General features: G+C 52.3%; 3 protein-coding genes and 1 non-coding gene across 4 annotated transcripts in view; 1 reads left to right on the forward strand and 3 right to left on the reverse strand.

Moving 5' to 3' along the window:
* Positions 1-484, forward strand: part of WAS (WASP actin nucleation promoting factor) — a 4,999-nt gene extending 4,515 nt beyond the window's left edge. Inside the window, exon 5 of the mRNA XM_062512038.1 lies at positions 480-484. Within this exon, the coding sequence (XP_062368022.1) occupies positions 480-484 (5 nt within the window). The remainder of the gene's footprint in view (positions 1-479) is intronic.
* A 1,161-nt stretch (positions 485-1,645) lies between these two features.
* LOC134055701 (small nucleolar RNA SNORA70) lies at positions 1,646-1,789 on the reverse strand. Its single transcript, XR_009934096.1, has one exon. It is a non-coding gene; the product is annotated as a small nucleolar RNA SNORA70 (small nucleolar RNA).
* A 1,419-nt stretch (positions 1,790-3,208) lies between these two features.
* On the reverse strand, positions 3,209-10,200 carry RPL10 (ribosomal protein L10). Its single transcript, XM_062512040.1, has 4 exons — positions 10,084-10,200; positions 7,549-7,607; positions 7,321-7,428; positions 3,209-3,504 (listed from the first exon to the last, which is right to left on the reverse strand). Exons 1-4 carry the CDS (start codon positions 10,104-10,106, stop codon positions 3,209-3,211), a joined length of 486 nt encoding a protein of 161 aa, XP_062368024.1. The 5' UTR covers positions 10,107-10,200.
* An 837-nt stretch (positions 10,201-11,037) lies between these two features.
* LOC134055680 (host cell factor 1-like) overlaps positions 11,038-21,158 on the reverse strand; it is a 36,112-nt gene continuing 25,991 nt past the window's right edge. The window contains 10 exon segments of the mRNA XM_062512113.1: positions 11,038-11,457; positions 14,779-14,842; positions 15,253-15,451; positions 15,453-15,554; positions 15,995-16,180; positions 18,147-18,284; positions 18,601-18,722; positions 19,095-19,490; positions 20,093-20,504; positions 20,915-21,093. Coding sequence (XP_062368097.1) covers positions 11,382-11,457; positions 14,779-14,842; positions 15,253-15,451; positions 15,453-15,554; positions 15,995-16,180; positions 18,147-18,284; positions 18,601-18,722; positions 19,095-19,490; positions 20,093-20,504; positions 20,915-21,093 — 1,874 coding nt within the window. The 3' untranslated portion in view covers positions 11,038-11,381.

The raw sequence follows: 21,158 nt of genomic DNA on the forward strand, positions 1-21,158 counted from the left end.
CCCAGACCCACCTGGGGACCCCAGACCCACCTGGAGACCCCAGACCGACCCCAGACTCACCTGGGGACCCCAGACACACCTGGGGACCCCAGACCCACCCCAGACACACCTGGAGACCCCAGACCCACCCCAGACACACCTGGGGACCCCAGACCCACCCCAGACACACCTGGAGACCCCAGACCCATCCCAGACACACCTGGGGACCCCAGACCCCATCCCAGACACACCTGGTGACCCCAGACCCACCCCAGGACACACCTGGGGACCCCAGACCCATTTAAGGAGAGTGGGACCCTAAAAGGTTCCGTCCCCCCCTCATTCATTTCCCCCCCCCCCACCCCAATTTAATTTTTATTTCCCCCACATTAATTTATTTCCCCTCCCCCACATTAATTAATTTAATTCCACTCCCCCCAGGTCAATTAATTAATTCCCCCCTCCCCTCACATAAATTAATTTCTTCCCCCTCCCCCCAGGTTAATTACCTTCCCCCATTAATTAATTTAATTCCACTCCCCCCGAGGTTAATTGGTTAATTAATTAATTAATTAATTAATTAATTTCCCCAGGTAAATCTTTGTATCTCCCCCATTATTTTCCCCCTCCCCCACATTAATTAATTACTTCCCCCTCCCCCATTAATTAATTCATTAACTTCCCCTCCCCCAGTTAATCTCTGTCCCCCATTAATTATTTCCCCTCCCTCCCCCCATTAATTAATTAATTAACTTCTCCTCCCCCAGTTAATCTTTGCCCACCCCCCATTAATTATTTCCCCCCCACATTAATTAATTTCCCTCTCCCCCACATTAATTATTCCCCCCATTAATCACTTAATTAATTCATTCATTAACTTCCCCTCCCCCAGTTAATCTTTGTCTCTGCCCTTTAATTAATTTTCCCCTCTCTCCATTAATTAATTAATTAACATCCCCTTCCCCATTAATCTTTGTCCCCCACAATTAATTAATTAACCCTCCCCCATTCATTAATTCATTCACTTCCCCTCCCCCAGTTAATCTCTGTCCCCCATTAATTAATTATTTTTCATCCCTACCCCACATTAATTAATTAACTTCCCCTCCCCCAATCAGTGTTTGTCCCCCCCATTATTACCCCCTCCCCCATTAATTAATTTATTAATTAATTAATGAACGGCTGCCTCTCCCCTCCCCCACTCAATGTTTGTGTCCCCATTATTACCCCTCCCCCATTAATTAACTAATTAACTAATTAATGGCAACCTCTCCCCTCCCCCAATCAATGTTTGTTCCCCCCATTAATTAATTTATTAATTAATGAACGGCTGCCTCTCCCCTCCCCCAATCAATGTTTGTGCCCCCCCCATTAATTATTTCCCCCTCCCCCATTAATTAATTTATTAATTAATGAACGGCTGCCTCTCCCCTCCCCCAATCAATGTTTGTCCCCCCCATTATTTGCCCCTCCTCCATTAATTAATTAACTAATTAATTAATTAATGGCAGCCTCTCCCCTCCCCCAATCAATGTTTGTGCCCCCCCCATTAATTATTTCCCCCTCCCCCCATTAATTCATTAATGAACAGCAGCCTCTCCCCTCCCCCAGTCAATGTCTGCCCCCTCCCATTAATTAATCAATTAATTAATTAATTAACTGATTGTTTTGTCCCCCCGGCCCCTTCGGGCGCCCCCCCGGGTGGGGGAGGGGTCCCTACACAGCCGGGGGGGGGAGGGGTCTCTGTGCGCAGCCAGGGCTCGCCGGGACCCCACGGGGGAGGGGCCACGGCCGGCTTAATTAGCTGCGGGCATCGTTAATTAATCATTCATTAGCCATTAATTACCTGAGGGCATCACTAATTAGTCCTTAATTACCTGAGGGTATCATTAATTAGTCATTAATTAGTCATTAATTAGCCATTAATTAGCTGTGGGTATCATTAATTAGTCATTAATTACCTGAGGGTATCATTAATTAGTCATTAATTACCGGAGGGTATCATTAATTAGTCATTAATTAGTCACTAATTAGTCATTAATTAGTCATTAATTAGTCATTAATTACCGGAGGGTATCATTAATTAGTCATTAATTACCGGAGGGTATCATTAATTAGTCATTAATTAGCTGTGGGTATCATTAATTAGCCATTAATTAACTGAGAGTATCATTAATTAGTCATTAATTAGCTGTGGGTATCATTAATTAGCCATTAATTAGTCATTAATTAGCTGTGGGTATCATTAATTAGCCATTAATTAGTCATTAATTAGCTGTGGGTATCATTAATTAGTCATTATTAAGCTGTGGGTATCATTAATTAGCCATTAATTAGTCATTAATAAGCTGTGGGTATCATTAATTAGTCATTAATTTGCTGTGGGTATCATTAATTAGTCATTAATTAGTCATTAATTAGTCACGGCCTCACTGGGGGGGATGGACACTGAAATGGGGGGCAGGGAATTAATTAAAGGGGGAGGGCAGGTAATTAATTAAAGGGGGAGGGCAGGTAATTAATTAAAGGCAGGACAGGTAATTAATTAAAGGCAGGACAGGTAATTAATTAAAGGCGGGGCAGGTAATTAATTAAAGGCAGGACAGGTAATTAATTAAAGGCAGGACAGGTAATTAATTAAAGAGGAGACCACGGGATTCATTAATGGAGGAACCTTCCCACACCCGTCCCAAAAATCTTCTCCCTTTTCCCTCCGCGATCCTCCCCAAAACTCCAACGAACCCCCAGGATTTCGGGGTCCCCCCCAGGATTTTGGGGACCCCTCTGAGATTTCGGGGACCCCCCCAAAACCTCAAAACCCCTCCAAATTTCAGAACACCCCAAACTCATCCCGACCTTTCCGCTGCAATCCCAAACCAATTCTGGAAACTTTTGGGAACCTCCCCAAAACTCCCAACGAACCCCCCCAGGATTTCAGGGACCCCTCCAAGATTTTGGGGACCCCCTGAAGATTTCGGGGACGCCCCCAAAACCTCAAAACCCCTCCAAATTTTGGAGCCCCCCCAGTTTAACAGAACCTTTCCACTGCAATCCCAAACCATTCCCGGAAACTTTTGGGAACCTCCCCAAAACTCCCAACGAACCCCCCAGGATTTTGGGGACCCCCTGAAGATTTTGGGGTCCCCCCCAGGATTTTGGGGACCCCTTGAAGATTTCGGGGACCCCCCCAGAACCTCAAAACCCCTCCAAATTTCAGAACACCCCAAACTCATCCCAACCTTTCCGCTGCAATCCCAAGACACTCCCGGAAACTTTTGGGAACCTCCCCAAAACTCCCAACGAACCCCCCCAGGATTTCGGGGACCTCTCCAAGATTTCGGGGACCCCTTGAAGATTTCGGGGACCCCCTCCCCGCCCCCCCAGACCTGTCGGCCCCGGCACAGGAGAGCATTTTGTTGATGCGGATGACGTGGAAGGGGTGCAGGCGCACGCGGATGTGGAATCCGTCCTTGCCGCAGCTTTTCACCATGTACTTGTTGGCACAGATCCGGGCGGCCTCCAGGGCTGGGGGGGGACATCGAGGGATTTGGGGGTTTTTGGGGGAACGTTTGGGGGGTTCGGGGTGAAGATTTGGGGGTTTGGGGTGAAAAAATGGGAATTTTAGGTGGAAATTTGGGGGTTTTAGGCGAAAAAATGGGAATTTTAGGTGGAAATTTGGGGGTTTTAGGCGAAAAAAATCGGAATTTTACGTGGAAATTTGGGGGTTTTAGGTGAAGATTTGGGGGTTTGGGGTGAAAAAATGGGAATTTTAGGTGGAAATTTGGGGGTTTGGGGTGAAAAAATCGGAATTTTAGGTGGAAATTTGGGGGTTTTAGGCGAAAAAATCGGAATTTTACGTGGAAATTTGGGGGTTTTAGGTGAAGATTTGGGGGTTTGGGGTGAAAAAATGGGAATTTTAGGTGGAAATTTGGGGGTTTTAGGTGGAAATTTGGGGGTTTGGGGTGAAAAAATCGGAATTTTAGGTGGAAATTTGGGGGTTTTAGGCGAAAAAAATCAGAATTTTAGGTGGAAATTTGGGGGTTTTAGGCGAAAAAATCGGAATTTTACGTGGAAATTTGGGGGTTTTTGGGGGAACGTTTGGGGGGTTCGGGGTGAAGATTTGGGGGTTTGGGGTGAAAAAATGGGAATTTTAGGTGGAAATTTGGGGGTTTTACGGGGAACGTTTGGGGGGTTCGGGGTGAAGATTTGGGGCTTTGGGGTGAAAAAATTGGAATTTTAGGTGGAAATTTGGGGGTTTTAGGTGGAAATTTGGGGGTTTGGGGTGAAAAAATCGGAATTTTAGGTGGAAATTTGGGGGTTTTAGGCGAAAAAAATCGGAATTTTACGTGGAAATTTGGGGGTTTTAGGCGAAAAAATCGGAATTTTACGTGGAAATTTGGGGGTTTTAGGTGAAGATTTGGGGGTTTGGGGTGAAGATTTGGGGCTTTGGGGTGAAGATTTGGGGGCTTGGGGTGAAAAAATCGGAATTTTAGGTGGAAATTTGGGGGTTTTAGGTGGAAATTTGGGGGTTTGGGGTGAAAAAATCGGAATTTTAGGTGGAAATTTGGGGGTCTTAGGCGAAAAAATTGGAATTTTAGGTGGAAATTTGGGGGTTTTAGGTGAAGATTTGGGGGTTTGGGGTGAAAAAATCGGAATTTTAGGTGCAAATTTGGGGGTTTTAGGTGAAGATTTGGGGGTTTGGGGTGAAAAAATCGGAATTTTAGGTGCAAATTTGGGGGTTTTAGGCGAAAAAATTGGAATTTTAGGTGGAAATTTGGGGGTTTTAGGTGGAAATTTGGGGGTTTTAGGTGAAGATTTGGGGGTTTGGGGTGAAAAAATCGGAATTTTAGGTGGAAATTTGGGGGTTTTAGGTTAAAGATTTGGGGGTTTGGGGTGAAAAAATCGGAATTTTAGGTGCAAATTTGGGGGTTTTAGGCGAAAAAATTGGAATTTTAGGTGGAAATTTGGGGGTTTTAGGTGAAGATTTGGGGGTTTGGGGTGAAGATTTGGGGGTTTGGGGTGAAGATTTGGGGGTTTGGGGTGAAAAAATCGGAATTTTAGGTGGAAATTTGGGGGTTTTAGGTGGAAATATGGGGGGTTTAGGTGGAAATTTGGGGCTTTTAGGCAAAAAAACCAGAATTTTACGTGGAAATTTGGGGGTTTTAGGTGAAGATTTGGGGGTTTGGGGTGAAAAAATCGGAATTTTAGGTGGAAATTTGGGGGTTTTAGGTGAAGATTTGGGGGTTTTAGGTGAAGATTTGGGGGTTTGGGGTGAAAAAATCGGAATTTTAGGTGGAAATTTGGGGGTTTTAGGTGAAGATTTGGGGGTTTGGGGTGAAAAAATCAGAATTTTAGGTGGAAATTTGGGATTTTTAGGTTAAGATTTGGGAGTTTGGGGTGAAGATTTGGGGGTTTTAGGTGAAGATTTGGGGGTTTGGGGTGAAAAAATCGGAATTTTAGGTGGAAATTTGGGGGGTTTAGGTGAAGATTTGGGGGTTTGGGGTGAAAAAATCGGAATTTTAGGTGGAAATTTGGGGGTTTTAGGTGAAGATTTGGGGTGAAAAAATCAGAATTTTAGGTGGAAATTTGGGGGTTTTAGGTGAAGATTTGGGGGTTTGGGGTGAAGATTTGGGGGTTTTAGGAGGAAATTTGGGGATTTTGGGTAAAGATTTGGGAATTTTAGGTGGAAATTTGGGGTTTTTAGATGGAAATTTGAGGATTTTAGGTGAAAATTTGGGGTTTTTAGGCAGAAATTTGGACAAGCAAAAATTTGGGGCTCAGGTAAAAAAAACTTTGGGGATTTGGTACAAAAAATTTGGGATTTTAATTGAAAATCTGAGGATTTTAGGGGAAAATTTGGGAATTTTCAACCTCCAAATCTCCCCTTGAGCCTTGGGGCCAAACTCAGCCAGGATCCCAAAATCCTCCCAAAAAACCCCAAAATCCTCTCAAAAAAAAACCTCTAAATCCCCCCAAATCATCCCAAAAGTCCCAAAATCCTCCCAAATCCTCCCAAAAATCCAAAAAATCCCCCCAAAAAATTCAACCCCCCCCCCCCAAAATACTCTCAAAAAACCTCAAAATCCCCCGAAATCCTCCTAAATAAACCCCAAATCCCCCCAATTTTTCCCAAAAGAACCCCAAAATCCCTCCAAATCCTCCCAAAATCCCTCCAAATTCTCCCAAAAAACCCCAAAATCCCCCCAAAACCCCCAAAATCCTCCCAAAAAACTCCAAAACCCTCCCAAATGCCCCCAAAAAAACCAAAATTTTTCCAAGTGTTCCCCAAAAAAAACCCAAAATCCCCCCAAATCCTCCCAAAAACCGCCCCAAAAACCCTCAAAATCCTCCCAAAAAACCCCAAAATCCCCCCAAATCCTCCCAAAAATCCCCAAAATCTCCCCCAAATCCTCCCAAAAAACCCCAAAATTCCCCCAAAATCCCCCCAAAAGAACCCAAAATCCCCCCCAAATCCCCCAAAAAACTCAAAAACCCTCCCAAAATGCCCCCAAAAAACACAAAATCCCCCCAAATCCTCCCAAAAACCCTGAAAAATCCTCCCAAAGAACCCCAAAATCCTCCCAAAAAAACCCAAATCCCCCCAAATCCTCCCAAAAAAACCCCAAAATCCTCCCAAAATACTCCAAAATCCCCCCACAAAACACACAAATCCTCCCAAAAACCCCCAAATCCTCCCAAAAAAACCCCAAAAACCCCCAAATCCTCCCAAAAAAACCCCAAAATCCCCCCAAATCCTCCCAAAAAACCCCAAAATCCTCCTCAAAAACTCCAAAATCCCCCCAAAAAACCCCAAATCTTCCCAAAAAAAAAAAAAAAACCCAAAATCCCCCCCAAACCCTCCCAAAAGCCCTAAAATCCTCCCAAAAAAACCCCAAAACCCCCCAAAAATCCCCAAATCCTCCCAAAAAACCCCAAAATCTCCCCCAAATCCTCCTAAAAAACCCCAAAATCCCCCCCAAATCCTCCCAAAAAAACCCCAGAATCCCCCCCAAAAACCCCCCGAATCCTCCCAAAAATCCCCCAAAATCTCCCCCAAATCCTCCCAAAAAAACCCCAAATCCTCCCAAAAAAACCCCCAAATCCCCCCCAAATCCTCCCAAAAAAAACCCCAAAATCTCCCCTAAATCCTCCCAAAAAAACCCCCAAAATCTCCCCCAAATCCTCCCAAAAACCCCCAAAATCTCCCCCAAATCCTCCCAAACCCCCCCAAAATCTCCCCCAAATCCCCCCAAACCCCCCCAAATTTCCCACAATCCCTCCCAAAACCCCCAAAATTTCCATTTTTTTTTTTTTTTAATTTTATTTATCATTTTTTTTTACCCTCAGAACTCAGCTGCTCGTACTCATCCGACACCATGTGACCACACAGAGGGAATTCATCAACTTTTGCCTTTTTCCTCCCCAAATCAAAAATTCGAATTTTTGGGTCTGGGGGGGGTTGACAAAAGAGAAGAGTCAGGAATTTTTTTTTTTTTTTTGGGGGTGGTTTGGGGGTTTTTTTTTTGGTTTTTTTTTTGTTTTTTTTAGGGGAGGGGGGTTTGGACTCACCGGGGACCCCGCGGCAGAAACGGGATTTGGGGTAAGGTTTGTTCTTGCAGTAACGATAACTAAAAACAAAATAAAAAAACAAATAAGGGGGGGGAAATAAAGGGTTAAAATCTGCCCTGAAAAAAAAAAAAAAAAAAAAAATCTGCCCCCCACCCCAAAAAAAAAATAAAAAAAAAATCTGCCTCCACCCCCAAAAAAAAAAATTAAAAAAAAATCTGCCCCCTACCCCAAAAAAAAAAATTAAAAAAAAATCTGCCCCCACCCCAAAAAAAATAAAATAAAATCTGCCCCCACCCCCAAAAAAAAAAAAAAATCTGCCCCCCACCCCAAAAAAACAAAAAAAAATCTGCCCCCCACCCAAAAAAAAAAAAAAAAAAATTCTGCCCCCCACCCCAAAAAACCAAAAATCTGCCCCCACCCCCAAAAATAAAAAAAAAAAATCTGCCCCCACCCCAAAAAAAAAAAAAAAATCTGCCTCCACCCCAAAAAAAATTAAAAAAAAAATCTGCCCCCACCCCCAAAAAAATAAAAAAAAATCTGCCCCCACCCAAAAAAAAAAAAATCTTCCCCCCACCCCAAAAAAAAAAAAAATCTGCCTCCACCCCAAATAAAATTAAAAAAAAAAATCTACCCCCCACCCAAAAAAAAATAATAAAAAAAAATCTGCCTCTACCCCAAAAAAATAAAAAAAAATCTGCCCCCCACCCAAAAATAAAAAAAAATCTGCCCCCCACCCCAAAAAAAAAAAATCTGCCCCCACCCAAAAAAAAAAATCTTCCCCCCACCCCAAAAAAAAAAAAAATCTGCCTCCACCCCAAAAAAAAATTAAAAAAAAAATCTGCCCCCACCCAAAAAAAAAATAAAAATAAAATCTGCCCCCCAACACAAAAAAAAAAAAAATCTGCCCCCACCCCCATTAAAAAAAAAAAAAAAATCTGCCCCCCACCCAAAAAAAAAAAAAATAAAATCTGCCCCCCAACCCAAAAAATAATAAAAAAAAAATCTGCCCCCCCGCCCCCCCCCCAAAAAACATAAATCCTGGGACGTCCTAAAAAAATTCAGGTTTGAAAAGTGAAGAAAGTTTGAGGAAAATTAAATAGTTGGGAACAAATCAAAATCGTCAGAAATCCACCAAAAATGCCAAATATTGAGATTTAGAATTTTGAATAAAGGATTGAAAATTGATGTTCTGAAATCCCGCAAAATTCCCCAAAAATTGAGACCTAAAAAACCTGAAAATTCCTAAAAACTGAGAACTAAAATTCCCTAAAAATTGCCCAAAATTGAGACCTAAAAAACCTGAAAATTCCTAAAAACTGAGACCTAAAATTCCCTCAAAATTGCCCAAAATTGAGAATTAAAATTTCCTCAAAATTCCCCAAAACTGAGACCTGAAATTCCCTCAAAATTCCCCAAAATTAAGCCCTAAAAAACCTGAAAATCCCTAAAAACTGAGACCTAAAATTCCCTCAAAATTGCCCAAAATTGAGAATTAAAATTCCCTCAAAATTCCCCAAAAACTGAGACCTAAAATTCCCTCAAAATTGCCCAAAATTGAGAATTAAAATTCCCTCAAAATTCCCCAAAACTGAGACCTAAAATTCCCTCAAAATTCCCCAAAACTGAGACCTAAAATTCCCTCAAAATTCCCCAAAATTGAGACCTGAAATTCCCTCAAAATTGCCCAAAATTGAGCCCTAAAAAACCTGAAAATCCCTAAAAACTGAGACCTAAAATTCCCTCAAAATTCCCCAAAATTGAGCCCCTAAAAATCCAGAAAATGCCCCCAAATTGAGCACCTAAAAAACCTGAAAATTCCCAAAAATCGAGCCCTAAAATTTCCACAGAATTCCCACAATTCCCAGAAATCCCTCAAAAATCCTCAATATTGAGCCCTAAAATCCCCAAAAACTGAGCCCTAAATTTCCCTCAAAATTCAACCCCTGAAAATCCAGAAAATGCCCCAAAACCGAGCCCCTAAAATCCCTCAAAATTCCAGCCTTAAAATTTCCACAAAATCCCTAAAAATTGAGCCCCTAAAATCCCTCAAAATTCCCCAAAATTGAGGCCTAAAATTTCCACAAAATTCCCCAAAATTGATCCCCTAAAAATCCCGAATATCCCCAAAATCGAGCCCTACATTTCCCCGAAAATCCTCAAAATTGAGCCCTAAATTTCCCCCAAACCCATCCCGTAAAAATCCCGAAAATCCCCAAATTTGAGCTCCGAAAATTCCCCAAAAATTTCTCCAAATCCTCACAACTGATCCCGAAAAATCCCCCAAAACCGATCCCAAAAAATCCCAAAATCGATCCCGAAAATTCCCCCCACACAAATAAACCCCCCTGGAGCCTCGCTTTGAAGCCCCCAGACCCTTTTTGGACCCCAAATATTCCACTTTCAACGCCCCCAGACCATTTTAAACCCTAAATATTCCCATTTTTAACCCCCTCTCCCACACAGACGCCCCCAGACCCTTTGAACCCCCCAGTGACGTCACGCTTTCCCCCCTCATTATGACGTCACGCCCCTCACCATCGTGCCGGCCGGCGGCCCATGGCGACTCCGAGGCCTGGGAACCTACGGGGGGGAACAAAATAGGATGGATTGGAGGTGACAGGACCCCAAAACCCCCCTAAAACCCACCCAAAAAAACCCCAAATCCCCGCCGGGCCCAGCACGGACCCGCCCGCCCCTCACGCGCCGCGCTGACCTCGCCGAGCGCCTAAAAGAGGCCGCAGGCGCCTGCGCGGTGCTTTTATAGCGTCCGCACACTTCCGGTCGCGCCCTCCACTTCCGGTGGCGCTCTGGCCGCCCGGGAGGACTCAATTTGGGGGCAAAAAGGAGGGCGCCAGTGAGCGCTGGAGGTGCTGAGGGGAGAGCGCGGAGCTTTAGAAGAACAAAAAGTGTGAAGGGACCGAGAAAGGCGCGACAAAAGCTCGGCAGGGCGTTGCGTGTGGGGAGCGGCCATAGAGACGGAAAGAGCCGCTCTGGCCAGCTCGGCCGCCATAGAGAGGAGAGGAGCGGCCAATCAGAGCGCGCAGCGCGGCCTCCGGGTGGTGCTGATTCGTGGCGCTTCGTGACGCCATCTTCATTTGCATAACCCCGCCCTTTTTCGCGTATTATTAACATGGAGGGAGGAGCTGTCAGCAGGTAATTTGCATTTAATTTACATAAAGATTTGGGGTGATTTTGGGGGGTCTTTGAGGCGGTTTTGGGGGTCCCACTCCTCACCCGTGCTCGGGGTAGTGTGAGTGCCGCCATTTCGAATGTGGCCAATAGGAAAGGGGGATTTTGGGCAGGAAAAAGGGGATTTTTAGGCGGGAAAAAAGGGAATTTGGGGGATTTTCTGAGGGGGGAAATGGGAGATTTTGGGGATTTGCCGAGGGGGGAAATGGGGGATTTCGTGAGGGGGTCACGCACGGGTTAATTGGGAGAGTTACGGGGATTAATTGGGAATTAATGGGGGATTTTTAGAGGGATTTTATGGAGGGCATTGAGGATTTTGTGGCGATTCTGTTGGAATTTGAGGCGATTTTTGAGGTGATTTGGTATCGATTTTTGAGGCGATTTTGCGGCGATTTTTCTGGTGGATCCCGAGGCGATTTTGTGTCTTTTTGGGGCGTCCCACCCTCATTTTATTTCTTTTTTCCCCAGAGCGTTGTTCCCACTAGCACATTCCAGATTTTTTGCCTTTACTTGAATATTTTTTTTCCCCCCCCCTCCGCGCTCCATTTTATTCGGATTATGACGGTCTCAGTTTAACTCGGGAAAGATCTCGAGGTTTTTTTTCGGAATTGAGGCGGGGTGGGGGGGAGATAAATAAAATAAATTTATTTCTGCCGAGCCTCCCCCTCCCTTTCCAAGATGGCGCCCAGCATCTCCTCACACAGCAGCAGCGGAAACAACCTGGAAAAACCGGCAAAAAACGGGCAAAAAACGGGCAAAAAAAACGGGAAAAGTGAGGAAAACTCCTATTTTTTACGCCCCCTCCCCAACATTAAAGCCCCCAGACCCACCTTTGTAGCCCCCCCTTGATGGAAAGCGCCACGGAGCCGTCGGGTTCAGGCACCCGAAGCGCTCCCCGTGCTCGGGGTCTCGGAACTGGGGGGGGTTTGGGGGGAATTTGGGGAGGGGGAGTGCTGGGTGAGACCCTCCCCACCTCACAATTTAGGAGATGTCCCTCACCCCCCCTCCCCACGAAAAAAATTTGGGGATCCTAAAAGGGAGCCACCCACCCAAAAGAATTTTCTGGAATGGGGGGGAAATCACGATCCCTGGGCCTAAAGGAGGTTTTTGGGGACCCCTCCCCAAATTAGGATTGTTTAGGACCCTCTCCCCAAATTAGGATCATTTGGGACCCCCTCCCCAAATTAGGATTGTTTAGGACCCTCTCCCCAAATTAGGATCATTTGGGACCCCCTCCCCAAATTATGATTGTTTAGGACCCCCTCCCCAAATTAGGATAATTTGGGACCCCCCCAACCCCTAATTGTGAGACTTCCCCCCGCCCCCCCCCCCACGAGACCCCAAATCCCTCCCAAAATTCCCCCCAGGACCCTCCAAATTCCTCCTTCCCCCCTCAAAAAAAAAAAAAAAAATCCCCAAATTCTCCCTCAAACCCCCTCAGGACCCCCCCCCCCCCACACAACCCCAATGTGCCTTCCCAGGGACCCCCAAGAATCCCCTCAATATCCCCAAATTCCCCCAAAATCCCCCCCAAACCCCAAAATCTCCCTAAAATGCCCCAATTTCCCCCAAAATCTCCCCAAAGTTCCAAAAAACCCACCCAAAATCCCCGCAAATTCCACCCCAAAACTCAAATCCCTCCTAAATCTCCCTAAAATCTCCCCCAAAAAACCCAAAATCCCCCAAAAATATCCCAAATTACCCCCAAAAACCCTAGAATCCCCCCAAAAAACCCCCACAAAATCCCCCAATTTCACCCAACATCCCCCCAAAAACAAAATCCCCCCCCAAAATCCCACCCAAAACTCCCCAAATCCCCCCAAAATCTCCCCAGAATTCCCAAAATCTGCCCAACATACCCCCAAATTCCCCCAAAAAAACTCAAATCCCTCCTAAATCTGCCCAAAATCCCCTAAAATCTCCCCCAAAACCCCAAAATTACCCCAAAATCTCCCCAATTTCCCCCAGAATCCCCTCAAAAAAACCCCCAAATTCCCCCAAATCCCCCCCAAATCCCCCACGCTGTTGAAGGGGAACTGGACCAGTTGCAGGAACTGGGAGATCAAACTGGGAAATCAAACTGGGCCGGGACTGGAAGAGCTGGGAGGCCAAAAGGGCACCAGGGCTTCATGGAGGACACTGCAGGTGGGGTTTGGGGAGAAAAAACAGGAATTTGGGGAAAATAAATGGGAAAAAACGGGGGGGGGAATGGGGAAAAAAATGGGGGAAAAAATGGGGGAAATGGGAAAAATCGGGGGAAATATGGGGGGGAAGAAATGGGAAAAAATGGGGAAAAAATTGGGGAAAAAGGGAAAAATCGGGGGGAGAATGGGGGGAAAATGGGGAAAAAATTGGGGAAAAAGGGAAAAATCGGGGGAAAAAATGGGGAAAAAATGGGAAAAAATTGGGGAAAATGGGAAAAATCGGGAAAAAAACGGGGAAAAATTGGGGAAAAAGGGAAAAATTGGGGAGAAAATGGGGGAAAAATGGGAAAAATCGGGGGGGAAATGGGAAAAAATTGGGGAAAAATTGGGGAAAATTGGGGAAAAAAATTGGGGAAAATGGGAAAAATCAGGGGAAAAAATGGGGGGGAAATGGGGAAAAAATTGGGGAAAAAGGGAAAATTGGGGGAAAAATGGGGGAAAAATGGGAAAAATCGGGGGAAAAAAATGGGGGAAAAATGGGAAATAATTGGGGAAAATTAAAAAAAAAATCGGGGGAAAAATGGGGGAAAAAATGGGAAAAAATTGGGAAAAAAATTGGGAAAATGGGAAAAATCGGGGGAAAATGGGAAAAAATGGGGAAAAAATTGGGGAAAAAATTATTTTATTTTATTAATTTTAGGTGAATTTTGATGATTCCGAGGTGGGATTTTTGGAGTTCAGGTGAATTTTGGGGTTTCCCAGGTGTGAATTTTTTACCTTTTGGTGAATATTGGGGTGCCCCCCCAAGACCCCTCCCCCCCAACCAAACTCCTCCCCCAATTTGAGGGGGGGGGGCTGCAGACCCCACCCCCACCCCCCTCCCCCCGACCCCAAAATCCCCAATTTTATTGAATTTCTACTCCAAAAAAATGTCTTTTTTTAATTTTCAAAATAGCACAAAAACGACGGACACAACACTCGGGGAGGGGGAGGGGTCGGGAGGGGGGGGGTGGGCGTTCTTCCCCTCCCCCTCCCCCACTATGATACATTTTGGGGGGTTCCCCTCCCCCCCCACCCTCCCCCCCGGGAAGGTGGGGGAGGGGCGGGGTCTGTACAGGGTGGGGGAGGGGTCGCGAAGGGGGGGAGGGAGGGTTTTTTTTTGGGGGGGGAGGGGGGAGGGGCAGCGTTGTACAAAACTTTTCATTCCAGCAACTGCAACAGGTAAAAAAAAAAAAAAAAAAAAAAAAAAAAAAGCCCCCCCCTTGACCCCTCCCCCACCCCCAGGTGAGGGGACCCCCAAAACCTCCCCCCTCCCCAAAAAAAACCAAAAAACCTTCCCCCCCCCCACCCCGGGGATGTTTTGGGGTGGGGGGAGGGGGAATGGGGGGGTCCTTCACTGCCCTTCGGCCTTGGGCTTCTTTGGAGCAGATTTCCTGTGGGGGAGGGAATTTGGGGAGGGGGTTTTGATGGAGACCACTCCTCAAAATAACCCCAAAAAACACCAAAATAATCCCCAGAACACCCCCAAGGATTCCCCCCCAAACCCCCCCCAGAAAAAAACCCAAACTGCCCCACAGACCCCCCAAGAACCCCAAAAAGGAGACCCCAGACCCCTCGAGAACCCCTAAAAGAGACCCCAAACCCCTCGAGGACCCCAAAAGAGACCCCAAACCCCTCGAGGACCCCAAAAGAGACCCCAGACCCCTCGAGGACCCCAAAAGAGACCCCAGACCCCTCGAGAACCCCTAAAAGGAGACCCCAGACCCCCAAACCTGACCCACAGACCCCTCAAAACAACCCCGAGCCCCACGAAAAAGCCCCCCAGGCCCCTCCAGGACACCCCCAGCCCCCCCAGCCGAGCCAAGAGCCCCCCGAGCCCCCCGAGCCCCCCACTCACAGGTCGGGGGACGCCAGGGGCCGTTTGCTGCCCGGTTTCCCGGCGGCTCCGTCCTTGCTCGACTCTGGGGGGGTTTGGGGGAGACATCGGGGGTGAGGGGGGGACCCCCAGGTTTGTGCAGCCCCCCAGACTCATTTCAGAGCCCCCCAGACCCACCCCTGAGCCCCCAGATTAATTTCAGAGCCCCCAGACCCACCTTGCAGCCACCACACCTGGGTGGCCGGGCTGTCACCATTGTCACTGTGGGTGGGTGACAGGGGGGGACAATCCCAGTCCCACCAACACCCCCAGGTGTGCACAGCCCCCAGACCCACCTCAGAGCCCCCAGACTCATCTCAGAGCCCCCAGACCCACCTCAGAGCCCCCAGACCCACCTCTGAGCCCCCAGACCCACCTCTGAGCCCCCAGACCCATCTCAGAGCCCCCAGACCCATCTCGGAGCCCCCAGACCCACCTCAGAGCCCCCAGACCCACCTTGCAGCCACCGCACCTGGGTGGCCGGGCCGTAGCCCTTGTCGTTGCGGGCGGCGATGCGGAAGATGATGGCCGGCTTGGTGGTGTGGTCGATGTGGGCGCTGGCCAGGCTGGAGGCCGGCACCAGGCACGAGGGGCTGGGCCCGCAGTAGACCCTCATGAAGGCCAGCTGGGCCCCTCCCCCACGAGCCTCGGGACCCCCCCCCGGGCCCCCCCTGGATGGCCAAGTACACCGAGTACTCGGCGATGCGGCCGGACGTCACCGACGGCGGCTCCCACGTCAGGTGGGCTCCGTCGGGGCTCTGTGGGGACAGGGGGACACGGGGTCAGGGGGGACAGGGAGGGGACATGGAGGGGACAGGGAGGGGACACGGGGTCAGGGGGGACAGGGAGGGGACATGGAGGGGACAGAGAGGGGACATGGAGGGGACAGGGAGGGGACATGGAGGGGACAGGGAGGGGACACGGGGTCAGGGGGGACAGGGAGGGGACAGGGAGGGGACACGGGGTCAGGGGGGACAGGGAGGGGACAGAGAGGGGACATGGAGGGGACAGGGAGGGGACAGGGAGGGGACAGAGAGGGGACATGGAGGGGACAGGGAGGGGACAGGGAGGGGACAGGGAGGGGCTATAGGAGGTGGGGGACATGGAAGGGACCCAAGAGGGCCCCCACCACAGGCTTGGGGTCCCTGTTGTGGGTCTGGGGTCCCTGCCATGGGTCAGGCCATGGGTCTGGGGTCACCTTGCTGATCTTGATGGCGCAGGGAGCCCCGGGGAAGCCGGGCAGGCAGGTTTTGAAGGCCGACAGCTCCGAGAAGGGCCCGCGGCCGCAGGCGTTGAGCCCGGCCACGCGGAACTTGTACGCTGTGCCCGGCTGCAGCTCCTGGCGGCGCAGCTGGGAGTGGTCCGGGACCCCCGAGCCCTCCTCCTGTGGGGACATTGTGGGACATTGTGGGGACAAAGACAGAGAGACCCCCCCCCCGGACATCGGGGAAAACAACAGAGAAACCCTCCTGGACGCTGGGGACAGGGTGGGGACATGGAGAACCCAAGGGTGTCCCCTGTGCCATGGGGGTGTCTCTGGTGTCCCCGGTACCGTAAAAACATCCCTGGGTGTCTCAGAGGTGTCCCCAGTCTGTCACCGGCTGTCCCCAGGTGTCCCCAGTACCCCACACCTGTCCCAGTGCTGTCCCAGTCCTGTCCCCAGTACCCCACACCTGTCCCAGTGCTGTCCCAGTCCTGTCCCCAGTACCCCACACCTGTCCCAGTGCTGTCCCAGTCCTGTCCCAGTGCTGTCCCCAGTACCCCACACCTGTCCCAGTGCTGTCCCAGTGCTGTCCCCAGTACCCCACACCTGTCCCAGTGCTGTCCCAGTCCTGTCCCCAGTACCCCACACCTGTCCCAGTGCTGTCCCAGTGCTGTCCCCAGTACCACAGACCTGTCCCAGTGCTGTCCCAGTCCTATCCCAGTGTTGTCCCCAGTACCCCACACCTGTCCCAGTGCTGTCCCAGTGCTGTCCCCAGTACCCCACACCTGTCCCAGTGCTGTCCCAGTGCTGTCCCAGTGCTGTCCCCAGTACCCCACACCTGTCCCAGTGTTGTCCCAGTCCTGTCCCCAGTACCCCACACCTGTCCCAGTGCTGTCCCAGTGCTGTCCCCAGTACCCCACACCTGTCCCAGTGCTGTCCCAGTGCTGTCCCCAGTACCACAGACCTGTCCCAGTGCTGTCCCAGTGCTGTCCCAGTGCTGTCCCCAGTACCCCACACCTGTCCCAGTGCTGTCCCAGTGCTGTCCCCAGTACCACAGACCTGTCCCAGTGCTGTCCCAGTCCTATCCCAGTGTTGTCCCCAGTACCCCACACCTGTCCCAGTGCTGTCCCAGTGCTGTCCCAGTGCTGTCCCCAGTACCCCACACCTGTCCCAGTGCTGTCCCAGTGCTGTCCCCAGTACCACAGACCTGTCCCAGTGCTGTCCCAGTGCTGTCCCAGTGCTGTCCCCAGTACCCCACACCTGTCCCAGTGCTGTCCCAGTGCTGTCCCCAGTACCACAGACCTGTCCCAGTGCTGTCCCAGTCCTATCCCAGTGTTGTCCCCAGTACCCCACACCTGTCCCAGTGCTGTCCCAGTGCTGTCCCAGTGCTGTCCCCAGTACCCCACACCTGTCCCAGTGCTGTCCCAGTCCTGTCCCCAGTACCCCACACCTGTCCCAGTGCTGTCCCAGTCCTGTCCCAGTCCTGTCCCCAGTACCCCACACCTGTCCCAGTGCTGTCCCAGTGCTGTCCCCAGTACCCCACACCTGTCCCAGTGCTGTCCCAGTGCTGTCCCAGTGCTGTCCCCAGTACCCCACACCTGTCCCAGTGCTGTCCCAGTGCTGTCCCCAGTACCCCACACCTGTCCCAGCGCTGTCCCAGTCCTGTCCCAGTGCTGTCCCCAGTACCCCACACCTGTCCCAGTGCTGTCCCAGTGCTGTCCCCAGTACCCCACACCTGTCCCAGTGCTGTCCCAGTGCTGTCCCAGTGCTGTCCCCAGTACCCCACACCTGTCCCAGTGCTGTCCCAGTGCTGTCCCCAGTACCCCACACCTGTCCCAGCGCTGTCCCAGTCCTGTCCCAGTGCTGTCCCCAGTACCCCACACCTGTCCCAGTGCTGTCCCAGTGCTGTCCCCAGTACCCCACACCTGTCCCAGTGCTGTCCCAGTCCTGTCCCCAGTACCCCACACCTGTCCCAGTGCTGTCCCAGTGCTGTCCCCAGTACCACAGACCTGTCCCAGTGCTGTCCCAGTCCTATCCCAGTGTTGTCCCCAGTACCCCACACCTGTCCCAGTGCTGTCCCAGTGCTGTCCCCAGTACCCCACACCTGTCCCAGCGCTGTCCCCCGGGTGTCCCCAGTGTCACTCACGTCGGGCGGTGGCGCGTCCTCGGCCGGTAGGAAGTAGTGAGTGACCATCATGGTGGTGCCCTTGATGACCCCCACGTCGAACCACTGGTTCTCCTTCTTGGGCACAGCCTTGGGGGGCGGCGCCCCCGGCTCCGGCTTCTGCACAATCGGGGACATTTTGGGGCATTTTGGGGAGAAATCGGGGGATTTCAGGGAAAAATTTGGGTGAGAGTATGGGGTTTGTTTTGGGGGGGTGGAAATTGGGGGGATTTTTGGGGGGGAAATTAGGGGGATTTTTGGGAGAAATCGGGAGGATTTTGGGGAAAAACTAGGGGATTTTTGGTGGAAATTGGGGCATTTTTAGGGGAAATTAAGGGATTTTTAGGGAGGGAAGTTGGGGGATTTTTTTGGGGGGAAACTGGGGGTATTGTGGGGACGATTTCGAGGTGAATTTTGGTGCTCACAACCCACTCACCACAGGGGTGCTCTCGATGCCATTGGCCACCTCGGCCAGGGCAGCGGCCGCCTGCAGCTTGGCAGGGCTGGGGGCAACCGTGGGGCCAGGGGGGGCCACGAAGGCGCTCGAGGGGGCCAGACCTGCATGGGGGGAAGGGGGGAAACATAAAAAAAAAAAGTTGGGGAGGGGGTTTTACAAAATCCCCCCCTGGAATTCTGCGCTCACCACAAAGTGAGCAGCGGGGTTTTGAACCAGCCCCATGGGTGACCCCCCACCCTTTATGGGTGCCCCCCCCGCCATGGTCCCAAACCCTCCCCCAGGTGCCCCCCACCCTTTATAGGTGCCCCCTCTTTGCCACGGGAGCCCTCCCCCCCCCCAAAGTGGTCCCAACCTCTCCCAAGGTCCCAAATCCCCTTCAGGTGCACCTCACCCTTTATGGGTGCCCCCCCCTCCATGGTCCCAAACCCCCCCCCCAGGTACCCCCCTCCCCCCCCCCCCCCCCCATCTCTCACCGTCCCCGGGGGGGGGCAGCAGGGTGGCAGGGGTGGCCCCCCCGGGCACTGTCCCCAGGTCCCCCAGGCCGTTGGTGTCACCCGCGGGGTCGTTGAGGCTGTCGGCGGGGGCCAAGGCCTCGGTGGGCAAATGGGGAGGGGGCGCGGCCGCCTGGGGGGGGGCAGCGGCGGTGGGGGGGGGTGGGGCGGGGGTGGGGGGTGCTGGGGGGGCTGCGGGGGGGGTCCCGGTCTCAGCCAGGTGCTGCTGGTGCTGCACCAGTGCCGCCAGTTCCTGCTGGGTGAGCACCAGGGGGAGAGCCCCCCCCGCGCCCCCCGCACCCTCCGACACCCCCAGGGCCCCCCCAAGCTCTGAGGGGCCCCCCCCGGGCTCGCCGGGTTCCAGCGGTTCTGATGTTCCTGTGGGGAGGGAAAACAGGGGAGGGGTCAGCACAAAAATCCATCCCAAAATCCACCCTGTGGGGTCACTGTGGCCATCCCAAAATCCATCCCGTGGGGTCATGGTTGGTCATGGGGTCACCACAGCCCCCACTGTGAGACCCCCAGAACCCCCAACCCCCCCCCCTCCCGCCCACCCCCATCTCACCGAGGACTCCCCAAAATTTCTCCCAAATCCCCCAAAACTGACCCATGACCCCCTGCTCTGTGACCCGGATGACCAAAGCTGGGCCTGAGGTCACCACCACAGGACCAAGTCCCCCACGACCACCCCCAAACCCCCCAAATTCCTCCAGGACCACCCCAAAACTGACCCACGACCCCCCTTGCAGCACGGCCTGGACGGCCAAAGCCTGGGCCTGGGGTCACCACCGTGGCACCAGGACCCCCACGACCACCCCCAACACCCCCCCCAGGACCCCCCCAGAACTGACCCATGACCGCCTGCTGTGCGGCCTGCAGCACGGCCTGGATGGCCAAAGCCTGGGCCTGGGGTCACCACCGTGGCACCAGGACCCCCACGACCACCCCCAACACCCCCCCAGGACCCCCCCAGAACTGACCCATGACCGCCTGCTGTGCGGCCTGCAGCACGGCCTGGATGGCCAAAGCCTGGGCCTGAGCCTCCTCGCTGGCCGCGGCCGCCGCCGCCGCTTCGGCCGCCGCGGTGACCGCCAGCTCCTCGGGGGTCAGCCCCGGGGGTCCCCCCGTGCCCCCCGCCTCGGCCAGCAGCTCGGGGGGCAGCGCCAGCCCCTCGGCCGGACCCCCCTCGCCGGCGGCCGGAGGTAAAACCACCACGGCCAGCGGCTCCGGGGACCCCCCGGCCTCGGCCGGGGCGGCCTCGGGGGCGGGGGGGGACGGGGACGTGGTGGTGGGGGGGTCCTGGGGTGGGTGGGGGTCTCCTGGAGGGGTGGGTGTGGTGTTTGGGGGGGTCTCCGGGGGTGCTGGGGGGGATTCGGTCAGCGATGAGATGGTCTGGAAGGTGGGGGGAGGGGAGAGAAGGGGGTTGGGGTGGGTGAGGAGGGGGTGGGGGGGACACAGAGAGCCCCGAAACGGGGCCGTGGTGGCCCCCAAAGGCACCCGCAGGTCCTGGGTGGCACTGCCGGGCACCTCCCAGTGTCCCCAGAATGTCCCCAGACATGGTGACAACCAGCTCCGGTGTCCCCAACCCCCATCTCAGTGTCCCCAACACCCCCCCAGTGTCCCCAAATCCATTCCCACTGTGCCCAAACCCCCTCCCAGTGTCCCCAACACCCCCCCAGTGTCCCCAAACCCATTCCCACTGTGCCCAAACCCCCTCCCAGTGTCCCCAACACCCCCCCAGTGTCCCCAAATCCATTCCCACTGTGCCCAAACCCCCTCCCAGTGTCCCCAAAGCTTCTCACCGGCACGGCCGGTCCCGGGGCTGGCGTGGACTGAGTGACCGTAGTGACCGCCCGGGGCTGGGGGGTCCCGGTGCCGCTGGGGCCAGGGCTGGGGGTCCCAGGGGGGACGGGGGGACCCCCACCCTCGCTGGGGGGGGTCTCCCCCTCCCCCTGCCCGTTGGCAGCGGGCGGGGCGGGGTCTGTGGGGACAGCGGCGAGCGGTCAGCGAGGTGACCACACCAAAGGAAGGGGGAAGGGGACGATT

The sequence above is a fragment of the Cinclus cinclus genome, chromosome 33, assembly GCF_963662255.1.
Source record: "Cinclus cinclus chromosome 33, bCinCin1.1, whole genome shotgun sequence".
Lineage (NCBI taxonomy): Eukaryota > Metazoa > Chordata > Aves > Passeriformes > Cinclidae > Cinclus > Cinclus cinclus.

Excerpts from the sequence above, each read along its gene's own strand:
- RPL10 (XM_062512040.1), bottom strand. The coding sequence starts at position 10,106 with ATGGGCCGCCGGCCGGCACGATG. Across the intron at positions 7,608-10,083 it reads GGCCGCCGGCCGGCACGATG|TTATCGTTACTGCAAGAACA; the intron begins GTGAGGGGCGTG and ends TTTTGTTTTTAG. Across the intron at positions 3,505-7,320 it reads CGAGCAGCTGAGTTCTGAGG|CCCTGGAGGCCGCCCGGATC; the intron begins GTAAAAAAAAAT and ends GTCCCCCCCCAG.